Raw genomic sequence first — 12,481 nt, forward strand, 5'->3', positions numbered from 1 at the left:
CCGCCGCCGCCGCCGCCTGTGAGCTCCGGCGGGCAGCCCGACTGTCGGCTTCCCGGGGCATCTGGGTCCGGCGGGGCACAGCCCTGGGCGCTGCCGAAGCCGCCGCCGCCGCCTCCGCGGCGAGTGCAGGCGGCTTCCCCCGGAGCCTGTGCCGCTCCGGCTCCTCGGGGGTGGAGAAGTGGGGGGTGGGGTTGTTGTTTGGGGGGAAGGAGGGGGAGGGGGCAACGCCGAGAGAGTCAGTGGTTTCCATGGTGATGGAGCTGAAAGTGCAGGAAATTTAAAGGCTTGGACCCAGCGAGACAGACAAACCGGTGCCAACGTGCGCGGACGCCGCCGCCGCCGCCGCCGCTGGAGTCCGCCGGGCAGAGCCGGCCGAGGAGCCCGAAGCAGGCGGAGGGAAGTGCCCCAGGACCCGCTCGGCCAGCGGCGCTGCACAGAGCGGCAGGACGAGGAGCAGCGAGAGGAGAAGGAGGGGAGAGCGGCTCGTCCACGCGCCCAGCGCCGCCGCCGGCCCAGGAAGGCAGCGAGGAGCCGGCGCCCCCAGCGCCCCGCGGTCGCCCTGGAGTAATTTCGGATGCCCCGCCGCGGCTGCCTTTCCGAATAGACCCGAAAGAGGAGTTGCGGCCAACTCGTGTGCCTTTTTTCCACCCCGGTGGGAGCCGGCGCTGCGCAAAGGCTCTGCTCGCGGCTCATGCTGCCGGCCCTGCGCCTGCCCAGCCTCGGGTGAGCCGCCTCCGGAGAGACGGGGGAGCGCGGCGGCGCCGCGGGCTCAGCGTGCTCTCCTCCGGGGACGCGGGACGAAGCTGCAGCCCCGGGCGCGCGCCGGAGGCATGGAGCGCTGCCCCAGCCTGGGGGTCACCCTCTACGCCCTGGTGGTGGTCCTGGGGCTGCGGGCGGCACCGGCCGGTGGCCAGCACTATCTCCACATCCGCCCAGCTCCCAGCGACAACCTGCCCCTGGTGGACCTCATCGAACACCCGGACCCTATCTTTGACCCCAAGGAAAAGGATCTGAACGAGACGCTGCTGCGCTCGCTGCTTGGGGGCCACTACGACCCGGGCTTCATGGCCACCTCTCCCCCAGAGGACCGACCCGGAGGGGGCGGGGGAGCGGCTGGAGGAGCCGAGGACCTGGCGGAGCTGGACCAGCTGCTGCGGCAGCGGCCGTCGGGGGCCATGCCGAGCGAGATCAAAGGGCTGGAGTTCTCCGAGGGCTTGGCCCAGGGCAAGAAGCAGCGCCTGAGCAAGAAGCTGCGGAGGAAGTTACAGATGTGGCTGTGGTCGCAGACCTTCTGCCCGGTGCTGTACGCGTGGAACGACCTAGGCAGCCGCTTTTGGCCGCGCTACGTGAAGGTGGGCAGCTGCTTCAGTAAGCGCTCGTGCTCTGTGCCCGAGGGCATGGTGTGCAAGCCGTCCAAGTCCGTGCACCTCACGGTGCTGCGGTGGCGCTGTCAGCGGCGTGGGGGCCAGCGCTGCGGCTGGATTCCCATCCAGTACCCCATCATTTCCGAGTGCAAGTGCTCGTGTTAGAACTCGGGGGCCCCCTGCCCGCACCCGGACACTTGATCGATCTCCACTGACGCCACCTACACCGACTCCAACCAGTTCCACCACCCTCTAGCGAGGGTTCTCAATGAACTTTTTTTTTTTTTTTTTTTTTTTTTTGGCTACAGAGACCTAGCTTTCTGGTTCATGTAATGCACTGTTTAACTGTGTAGGAATGTATATGTGTGTGTATATACGGTCCCAGTTTTAATTTACTTATTAAAAGGTCAGTATTATACGTTAAAAGTTACCGGCTTCTACTGTATTTTTAAAAAAAAAATAAGCAAAAGAAAAAAAAGAACAGAGAAAAGAGAGACTTATTCTGGTTGTTGCTAATAATGTTAACCTGCTATTTATATTCCAGTGCCCTTCGCATGGCGAAGCAGGGGGGAAAAGTTATTTTTTCTTAAAGTACAAAGAGAGGGGGGAACTTTTGTAGAAGGACTTTTTAAAAGCTATTTTCCATTCTTCGGAAAGTGTTTTGATTTTCCTTGGACCTCGAAGAAGCTATAGAGTTCAATGTTATTTTACAGCTATTGTAAATATAGAGAACAAATGGAATGACTAATCATTGTAAATTAAGAGTATCTGCTATTTATTCTTTATAATATCCCGTGTAGTAAATGAGAAAGAAGTGCAGAGCAGGATTAAAGAAAACCACTAAAACCGACTGCGCTCGACCCTGCGATTCTGTGTGTTGGTGATTGATGGGGGCGGGGGGGGGGGGCAGGAGGGGGCGGGTAGGGGATGCCGCCGTGCCTACTACGCCTATTGGGAGAAGGGGCTCATCTTCTTGGACTCCCCTCCTGTGGTATGATTGAGGTGACTGCTGAGTTCCAATGGGGAGGGGGCGTTATTCTCAAACCCCTCTTTTAAACATCACGTGGCCTCTGCCCAATCTCCCAGCATTTTCCCCTATGTCACCAAAGCTCGGGCCTGTAGTGACCTCGACACCCAGCCGGCCCCCTGGAGCTGACCCCAGGCTGGGCTGAGGGGAGGGGGGGAGGGTGGGCGGCCGCTTTGTCCTGCCTGACAGGCCCTTCACAATGGGGACACGTGTCTTTCACACCTACCCTGGGGGCGGAGTGCCGCTGAAACTTGACCCCCAAGGAAGGGGGGGGGTCAGAGCGCGCCCACCCAGATCCCGCCACCCCTCCCGCCTTGCCCCCCCCCACAACACACAATATCCAGCCCATGTTAACCCTTTGCACGCCCGGAAGCTAAGGCTGTTGGAGTTGAGGTGATCCATTGGAATCAACAACGCACAGCCTCGGTGATCTTGCAGACCCGAGCCCCAGAAGTCCCAAGACTTCAGCTGGAATTGCGAGGGATAGCTGGGAGATTTGACACTCGCCTCCGCCTCCCGCAAGACCTAAGGAAGACTTTGAGGTCCAGGGTTTCGGGGGGGGGGGATTGATTTGGGGTAAAATTCGCCACCTCTGGGATCTGCTTTGGGGAGAGGGGTACGTCCCAGCTCTGGACACTTAACTCCACTTGAGCAGGGGAAGAGGGTGGGGGTGGTTAGAATTCAGAATCGGGATCTTTGCGCCATAGGACTGGAGACCGAGGGTGTGCTCCCTTAACGAGACGCACAAACATCAGCCCACCCCACCAACTTCTTGGGAGCGACGCTTGACTCGCGTGAGTCCCTCCGCCTCCATCCCGGGTGGCGCCCATCCGCGCAGCTCCACGTGGACCCACTTCCTGACACTGCTCCCCGCTCCCTTTATTTATCTTGGACTCCAAAGTCGCTCTCCTTTGCTCCCTCCCCACACTGCCCCCCCCACCCCGCCCGGGCCACCTCCTCGCGCCTCCGTCCTACCGCCCCCCCCTCCGAGTCCCGAGTCCCCGACGAATCTATGCTAATTATTTCAAACCTGCGCTCGGTCCCCAGCGCAGTCTCAAAGCCCCCGGCCCCGCCCGCCCTGTCCCTCCAGCCGGGCGCTTTCTTCCCTCCCGACGCAGCCTCGGTGGCTCCTCATTTCAATAGCCTGGCCCGGGAGCCGGAGCCCCCTCCCCGGCGCTGCCTCCGTCAGCCGTGGGACAGACGTTAGGGTATTCATTAACTGAGAGCGGAGGAATAACGGCATTATTCCCCCCAGAGAGGGCACCCTGCCCCCGCGACTATCTGAGGCTTCATTGTAAAAGGATTAAAAGTTAAAGACCTCCATCTTATGATTCTTTCATTTAATCTTCCTGGCGCCTGGGAGACACGCTGGATGGATGATGGCTTTTAAAATATTCCTAATGTCGGCTACCTTAAGACTCCAAGCCGGGCAAACAAACGTAATTTATTTCCAGAAGAAAGGGGATATTGAGATGTTTAAGTTTATGAACCGCCGTCCCCATGTATATTTGTTAAGTTCTGACAAATACCCAAATAACGTTAAAATCAGCCATTCATCACTTATGAATTTATGCAAAACTTTCTGTGCCCCGGGCCAATATTTTTTTAGACAGAGTTTCACTTGCGAGGGGCGGAGGAGGTGGGGAGCAGAGAAGAGGAGGGGGTTTGGTCGGGGGTGGGGGGAGCCGAAAGCAAGAATTTTCATGCCTGGTAAACACGCGAATTATGCGAAGAGAGTTATTCCCAGCTGGGCGGGCAGCCAAAACTCGGAGAGCGCGCCGGGGCCAGCGCCCCCACCCCCACGTTGGCAATGTCATTGGATTACAATGCGAGGTCTTCCCCTCAGCGACGCCCCCTCCTCCCTCCGCGGGCCCGCCCGCGCCCCTCCTCCCCACCCCTGCCCACTTGGAAAACCCGCTTGCAGCCGGCGAGCTTCTCGGCTTTCAGAGCAGGAGCCAGTGTGAGCTGGGAGGACCCGGGCTGCAGACGTGACGGGCCACAGACCACCGGACTGATAGACCAAAAGCGTAGGGGCCAGGCAGCTCCCCGGCGCCAAGACAGGACCCATCAGGACCCAGGCAGTCCCAGAAGAAGACAAGGATGTGCTAGTCCTGGAACACGTGCCTGATGCACAACCGGTCACATCTCCACTATGATTAATGTTGATAACACTGTAATACTAATAATAGCATCAATGAGGAAAGGAAGAGAGAGCTCTGATCTAAGAGGCAAGAAAACTGTCCCCCTGGGGTCACCTAGTGCCTATCACCTACCTATAAGGGAAAAAAAATGTTCTAGGTGTGTGTCTTCTGTGGCTTTGACAGCAAGTACCTACGAATTTATACAGCTGCTGGGGGACAAAGCCTCCCCTGGATGGAGATTAGAAACTACTACAGATACATGCACATTGACATTTCCAAATCCTGGAAGAGAATGAATGGTAAGGTTCCCACCACTCCGCATGCCTCCCACCAGGATTGTGAGAATTCACTCATCTCTCTTTTTGCAACTTTTCCTTATTCTTTTCTTCCACCCTCTCAGCACCCTGCCACACACCACACTGCAGCCAACTGAGGCCAGATGTCCAGGGGAAGCCAGCCCACTCTATGGAGGAGAGCCCTCTGGCCCCCAGAGTCTGGGAATAAGATCTGGTTCCCTGTTGAGATGTAGAAGTCAGGGGTCCATTATCAGTCTTGCTTCTGAGACTCCTGGGAAAGGGGGTTGAAGTTTGGTGGCAGCTGCAGGAAGAAGCTGGCTGTGTATTAAGAGCTCTTAGCTGTGCTTGATGGGGACAGCAGGGGGAGGGCCCAGCCCATATTGGTATTTTGAAGGGGGTGATTCATCCTTTTTCTTTAATGCTCTTGGAATGTCAGGGCTGGAGGGGAGCTTAGATTCCAATGCCCACCGCTCAATTTACCAATGAGAAGACAGAGCTCTGCAGCCACTTGCTGAAGATCACACAGATTAATACAGTTGGGGTTGATTAGGTGGTCCCTATTGTGCCTCTTCACCAATAGCTCGTCTCTCCCTCTTGCTCACTCTCACTCTTCTCTCTCTCACTCTCCCTCTCTTTCTCTCTCCCCTCCTCTCCTCTCCCCAGTTGACAAAATAACAATCAGCAATTGATCAACCCTAACCCTTTCTGTTGTACCTATTCAGCAAGCATTTTATTAATAGTTTGTTACATGCCAAACACTGTGCCACACATTTTCATCTAAACTCTCTCATTTCTAAATAAGAAAACTGGAACTCAGAGAATTTAAGCATCTTGCCCAAAGCCACACAGTAAGTGGCACAAACACAGTTCAGAATCCAAGATACCACCAAGGTCTATACTTCTTCCAACTACCCTTTGCTTTAAGGACTTGAACACTTGGTTTGGGAGACAGAACACATGCCACACCGTGTGCTAGGAAATCTCAACTCAGGCTCTATGGGATTCATGGCTAGTAAGATATACAAAAATGTTTTTTATGCACTTTGTTATGTACAAGTTCTTCCTCCGCCCCTCCCCACATACAAGGAAGTTCCAATGCTATAGAAGAGGTAAAAAAAAAATAAAGAACAGAGTAAAGGATAAAAGACGAGTTAAACCATCAAACCCAGACCAGGAAGAGGAGGGCTCACTGCTGAAGTGGGGCAGTCAGAGAAGGCATTTAACTAAAGTCTCAAAGAACAAGTTGAATGTCGACCCATTGAAGTGAGGATGGGGGAGGAAAGGCCATTTGGACAGAGAGAGCAGTATAGGCATGGTGTTGGAAAAGTATTTGTGTGTTTGGGAAATAGCTCAAACAAACTTTAGCATAGGATGGATTCATGCCGAGGAGAGCAAGCAATAAAGTCTGAAAAGCAGGCTGAAGCCAAATTAGAGAGGATTTCGAATGCCAACTACGGGCACTAGACTTTATTTCTCAAGCAATAGGGAGCCATTGAGAGCTTTTGAATAGGGCAGAGACACCATCAGAACATGACAGCAAAAGGTATTATTTACTCATTCAATAAATATATTTGAGCACTTTTCTGGTTATCTACGGTATATAAGAAGCTACACCAAAATCAAGTCTTAACCATTTTGTTTTGCTTATGATTCTGCAGGTCAGGAAGGACTCAACCGGACAGTTCATCTATTATATTCATAGTATCAATTGTGGGCCTGGAGGATCCCCTCCAAAATGGCTTCTGGCACCTGGGTGTCATCCAGGATCCCAGCCAGTTTGTTGACCAGAGCCCTTCAAGTCACTTCTTACAGCCTGATTGCTTCAGAGGAGTTAGACTTATTTGGCAGCTCCTGGCTCTCAAAGTGTCCTAAGCTAAGAGGCCTTAATGGAAGCTGCAGAGCATCTTATGATGTGGCCTCCGATGTATCAACAGTGTTTCCACCTCAGTCTATTGGTAAGCAAGTATCCAAATCAGCCCACTTTAAGGGGAAGGAAGGCAGCCCCATGATGGAGCAGCCGGGAATTGGGATCATCTTTAACCTACCTTGTGGGAAGCAGTTCTGTATATTGGCTCTGCATCCTGTGCCCAGACACATACATGAAGAGAAAGTCATTTTCAATATATATTGGGTGCCAGTATTCTGGGGGACAGGAAATGGGAATAGAGGCTGCTGAGAGATGCATTGCTGTCATCTCTGCATGAGGATCCTCAGTGCTGATGAATAGACCTCACTGGCCAGAAGACAGGAGAGGACTTGGTAATTGACAGGATGTGGTGGTTGAAGGGGATACCCAAAGACCCCTGATGTTTCAGTCCTTCACAAGACTAGGCACAGAAGAGGAATCTCAGATGAATGAGTTCTGCAGCTCCTCCACCCACACCCACAGTACAGCACTTGGCATGGTTGTGCTCAGGACTTGCTCACTGTACTGGGTGAAGGGAACTGACTTGAGGGGCCCCAAGGTATCATTGTAGGTTTCTGAAAAAAGGGATGAGTGTGAAGATTCTTCTGGATGAGATTTGTATAGGAAAAAAAAAAAAAAGCATAAAGGTAGAACCGCAGACTGGAAGGCCACCTAAGAGAGATCGCTATTGTCATCTAGTCCTGAATTCAGTGTGATCAGGAGGAAGGGAGGGAGAAAGACAAAACTGAAAGGTGTTTTAAAGGAAAGCAGAAGTTGTGTCCAGCCTGCATTTTTTGGATAAAGTTGGGAGGTGCTGGCTTTGGGAAGAAGCTGTCCCCTTTAAATAGAACATGCCCCTTTTTTCCTCCACAGTGCACACGTCACTCATATTACCTACCAGGGTCATTGTAGGTATTTATAACTGGGATCACTGGATTAGATGTAAGGAGGAGATTGAAAGTAAAAGGCAAATTTTGATTCTTTTGAAATAATAAAAGCAAGTCTAGAAGGCAACTGTATACAGAATTTGGAAAGAGCATCTGGATTTTGAGGAAATGATGATAGAATTACAATATTTAAACTGAGATATCCTTAAGGTTCTTCCCCAACCCCCTTCATTTGACTGCAAAAATTAAGGCTTACCATAGTTGATTGTCCCAGTGCTAGTTATTTTGGATCAGAACTGGCACTAGACGTGACACTTCCAGATTTCCAACTCAATCCTCCTCTTACAGTTGTTATAAATTAGATGTGAACAGTGTTAAAATTTTAAAAGCATTTTTAAGAACATTATTTTATTTTACTTATGGTATGGGATTGAACCCAGGTACACTCTACTAGTAACCTAGATCATCGCCCTTTAAATTTTTTTTTTTAAACTTTGATACAGGGTCTTGCTAAGTCATTGAGGCTGGCCTCAAACATGTGATCCTCCTGCCTCAGCCTTCAGAGCCACTAGCATTACATTCATGTGCCACTTTGCCTGGCTCAAGCACAGGACTTCATATGAAATGAGATGTTAAAACTTCTAAGGACAGGAAATGGGTCTTATATCCAGGGCCTCACACAGGGCCTAGCCCATAACAGCACTTAACAGATATTAACTGGAGGAATAAATGTGCATAGGCTCATTTCACAGCTAGGAAAACTGGTGCTCAGAGCAAATGAGCAAAGGATGGATGCTCACAGAGCTCATTCCTGATGGTGGAGGCAAACAGAGATGGAACCTTGCCTACTGGGAGATTCAGCTGCTGTTGTGTGACTTTGGGGTTGAGCCCCAGAAAACCAACCACACATCTGCAAATTGCTCAGTAAGTCTATGTAGTAAGAATAAAGGAGATAGTGAGAGCCTACACTCGCCAACCAAAACAGGCCCTGTAGTGTCTGGCTTCGGAGACCTCTTCCCAGCTAATGTTGTAAAGGACTCCTGACTGGTGTTCAGTTTATTCAATTAAGGGGGGAAAAATAGTCAGGCAAGGGAAGTAGTTCTTCCCTCATTTTACAGATGCAAAAGCTTGCAGAAACAGGAAGCCTACTCGCCCAAGATCCAACAGGTAGGTAGTTGCTATTAGATCCAAGTTCCAGCAACTACAGGCTGCTGGAAGTGGTGGGGGTTAGTGCTCCCTAACGGTTCTTCCTGATTCCATGTTCCAATCCATTCTCCACACTATAGCCCAAGTGACCTTAAGACACACATGTGGTCTTGTTACTCCCCTGCTTAAACCCTCTCCAGGGTTTCCCTTGGCTCTGAGGATAAAGGCCAGAATCCTTACCAGACTTGGGCCCTCCCTTCCCTGGCTCTGGATTCAAGCCATACAGGCTGTCTTTCAGTTCCTCTCATACAAAAGCGTCCCACATCTCCACTCCAGGACCTTTGCACAGGCAGCACCTTCAGTTGGGGCTGCCTCCTCTGCCAGTCCTAAATGCAACCCCACTCTTCAGATCACACATTGTCAGGGATTGCAGGTCCAGTCCCCCTGTGATCCTTGACCTCTTGACTCTCTGCAGTTTGTAGCTGGGACTGTCATGAGTTGCTCAACTACATGGATACGTTGTGAGAACTGCAGTGTTTGGTGATCTCATCATGGTGTGACCATCAGAGAGTGTTCTACACCAACAAGCCTAGATGGCAGGGTGCAGTCACTCCAAGCAGCCTCTCAATGCAATTGAGAGACACAGTAAGCACGAGATGCAGGAGGCTATGACCAGAGTAACACGGTGTACTCTTTTGCAGTAAACTTTTTTTTTTTTTTAATAAGTAGGAGTATGTCTCATATGTGCTATATACTCTTACACGACTGGCAAAGCAGGAAGCTTGTTTATACCAGCGTCACCACAAGTGTGTGAGTGATGAACATTACCCAGCTATGACATCACTAGGCAATGGAGATGTTTCACCTTCATTATAATCTTGACCACTGTCACATACACAGTCCACTGTGATACATAGCTGTATTTGTAATTCAGTATATGTGTGTTCTGTCTCTTCCAGTAGGTAGCCTCCTCCCTTCTTTAACTGGCCATAATATTCCTGGTCACTGGTGCAGTTTGGGGCCCATGTAGATACTCATTAGAGAGAGAGAGAGAGAGAGAGAGAGAGAGAGAGAGAGCGAGCAATGAATACCCTGAAAAAGTGAAAGTGAAGAAATATTAATTGATCCCCTTCCTGGCATAAGCCAGTTTGTGTCTGAGGCTCTGAGAACACCTAAAATTCAGAGTTCAGTTCCTCTTAAATAGTGACCAAAGGAAGATTTAAGAATGTGCCCAATGTGTGATACAGAGCAGGAGGCAGAGGGCCCTAAGGGGACTCTATCAATTCTAGGGATTATAGCGACTCCCGGATTACTGAACCTGAGAGTCCTGCCTGCCTGAGTAGGTGGGAAGGGCTGCCTGAGTTGCCAGATAAACCCTTCCAGGAAATCAAGGGCCCTCCCCATAAATGGGAGATCAGTACCTACAGAAGCTTCCCATCAGAAGAAGCTCAAAGCACCAAGTGATTCATGGGGAACATTCTGAGAAGAGTCCCAAGGGTGGGTGAAAGTATCCCTTTTCCCTACATCTGAAATCCTAAAAATGGGAAAGTTTATCTTATCTATAGGACAGTTAAAACTTGATCTTTCCTGCCTAGGGAATAATAAAATTAAGCAATGACTAACTCATGTCTAAAGCTTTACTGTTCACAAACCACTTTCACATGCATTATCTCTTTCAAATCCACACGACAGCCCACGGCCAGAATTTTGATAGATAAGGAAACTGAGACTGAGGAGTAACTTGCCCTGGAGACATAAACTTTCCTACTGGCAGGGAAATTTGATATTACAAAGGAAAACAAAATAAAACACCATGGATTTTGAGCAAAATCAGGCTAGGTTTGGAATCTGACTCTTTGACTTTTAGCAGGGAAACTCTGTTAAGATGTATGACTTCCCTGAGATCGTTGAGCAGCACGTTGATATCTACCTTATCAGGGCACTGAGATATTCCAAAACGTTCCATCCATATAACTCCTGGTTGCATGTAAGAGCCCAGACAGTGATGGTTTCCTTTCATCTCCCCAACTCCAGGGCCTGTGCCGTGAGCTCCCCACCCCACCTCACCCCACCTCACCCCATCAGGATAGAAGCTGACCATCCTGCTACCAGAGTTGGTGACAGCTACTTGCACAGGTCTTTGTCCTACAGGGTCCATAAAAAATTCCAATGGATTCTTCTTTGTCTCAGCTGAACAAATGGTTTTGAGCTTTCCAGTTGTTTTTATTTGTTTCTGTTGTTGATGCTTTTAAGTCATAAACCAAAAAATGAATGAGGGTGGGAAAACCAGTGATCAAGGCAAAGCCAAGAGAGACGATAGTGAAATCAAGATGGAAAGGCATTGGGCAGTTGCCCGATGGTAGGAATCCTGCGCAAGTAAACTGGACCTAATTTGTTCTGATTCTAAAAATTCCTCATTTCTAGTTACTGGCCCTTAACGGTTGTTCTTGTTATTGGAATTGCCCCGGAAGTGACTACTTCTCAGAAGCAGTCTTGCCTGGTGACATTCCAGCCTCACTTCAGGGGCAGGAACCTGGTGAAGAACAAGATCATCACAGCCATGTAGGGCCAAGGTTTCTGAGAGAGGCCAGGAGCAATGTCAGCCATGGAGGACCAGAAAGACACCAGTCGGCTCTCAACCACTCATCCCAGGAAATGATGAAACAGGCACAAAGAGGCAGAGTAATGTGGTCAAAGTCCAAGTGCTGTGGTCCTGCGGACCATAAATGTCCCCCAAAGGCTCTCGTGTCAGAGTCTTGTTCCCTGGAGGGGTGCTAGCAGGAGGTAATCAGGTTACTGCCCATGTGCCCTTGAAGGAGATGGTCAACGAGCTGCCTTATCACAGGCCCCAAAGCAAGAAAACCTTCACAACTGTGAGATGAAATAACCTTTTTTATCCTTACAAGATGGCTATCTCAATTATTTGTGATCATAACAAAAAGATAACTAACAGAAACCTCAAATTAGAGACCAAGGTTAATGGAGGAGGAACTTTAATGAGGGTAGGTAACTAACCTACAGACTGCAGGGCCTTAAGCCTGCCAAGTTGGACAACTTTCCAAAATAATGCATTCCAGGGCAGGTTGCCCAAGGGTCTGGGACTCTGCTGCTATCTTCCTTCTTCACTTTAAAAGCAAGCACAGTGGGAAGCCCTGCACTGCAACTCCAGCCCCCCACCACCCCACCCCAAGCCCTGGGGCACGCTCAGTGATTTCTCGTTGGATCCTTGGAGACGGGTTCTCCCCAGAGTTCTGATCAGTTCTCTTCTCACTTCCTTTTACATCCCTCTGCTGGAGGGGAAACTCTGGGCTCCTCACCTTGAGAGTGATCAACCCTGGATGGCCTGCACCCAGATCTCTGCCCCAGGCTAGTTCCCTCTTCTAAGGGCAACACCCATAGAGCCAACTGCTTCTTGGACTTCTCCACATCAAAGTCATGTCCAAAGTGGAATCCTAACCTTGTTCCTAAACCCGATCTCAAGTGTTTTCAGTTTTCTCATATTTTGAATAGCAGTCCCACTATTCACCAAGTATATAGACTAAATCCGTAGTTCATTTTCTATATGGTCAGCTTCTTCCTCGTTGTGGCCTGTTTATAAAACTGTGAGACAAAAATAACCTTTTTCTCCTTACAAGATGGTACGGACAAACTGGGGTGGAGTCATGGCACTGACTTGAAGGTCATCAAGAGCCGTGTGACTGCCATCGATTCTAG

General features: G+C 50.3%; 1 protein-coding gene across 1 annotated transcript; it reads left to right on the forward strand.

The window, feature by feature from the left end:
• The first annotated feature begins 313 nt into the window (after positions 1 to 313).
• On the forward strand, positions 314 to 2,214 carry Nog (noggin). The gene has a single exon (XM_076870844.2). It carries the CDS (start codon positions 831 to 833, stop codon positions 1,527 to 1,529), a length of 699 nt encoding a protein of 232 aa, XP_076726959.1. The 5' UTR covers positions 314 to 830; the 3' UTR covers positions 1,530 to 2,214.
• The last annotated feature ends 10,267 nt before the right edge of the window (positions 2,215 to 12,481 follow it).

This window comes from Callospermophilus lateralis, chromosome 11 (genome assembly GCF_048772815.1).
Source record: "Callospermophilus lateralis isolate mCalLat2 chromosome 11, mCalLat2.hap1, whole genome shotgun sequence".
NCBI classification, from domain to species: Eukaryota; Metazoa; Chordata; class Mammalia; order Rodentia; family Sciuridae; genus Callospermophilus; species Callospermophilus lateralis.

Excerpts from the sequence above, each read along its gene's own strand:
- Nog (XM_076870844.2), top strand. The coding sequence starts at position 831 with ATGGAGCGCTGCCCCAGCCTGGGGGTCACCCTCTACGCCCTGGTGGTG.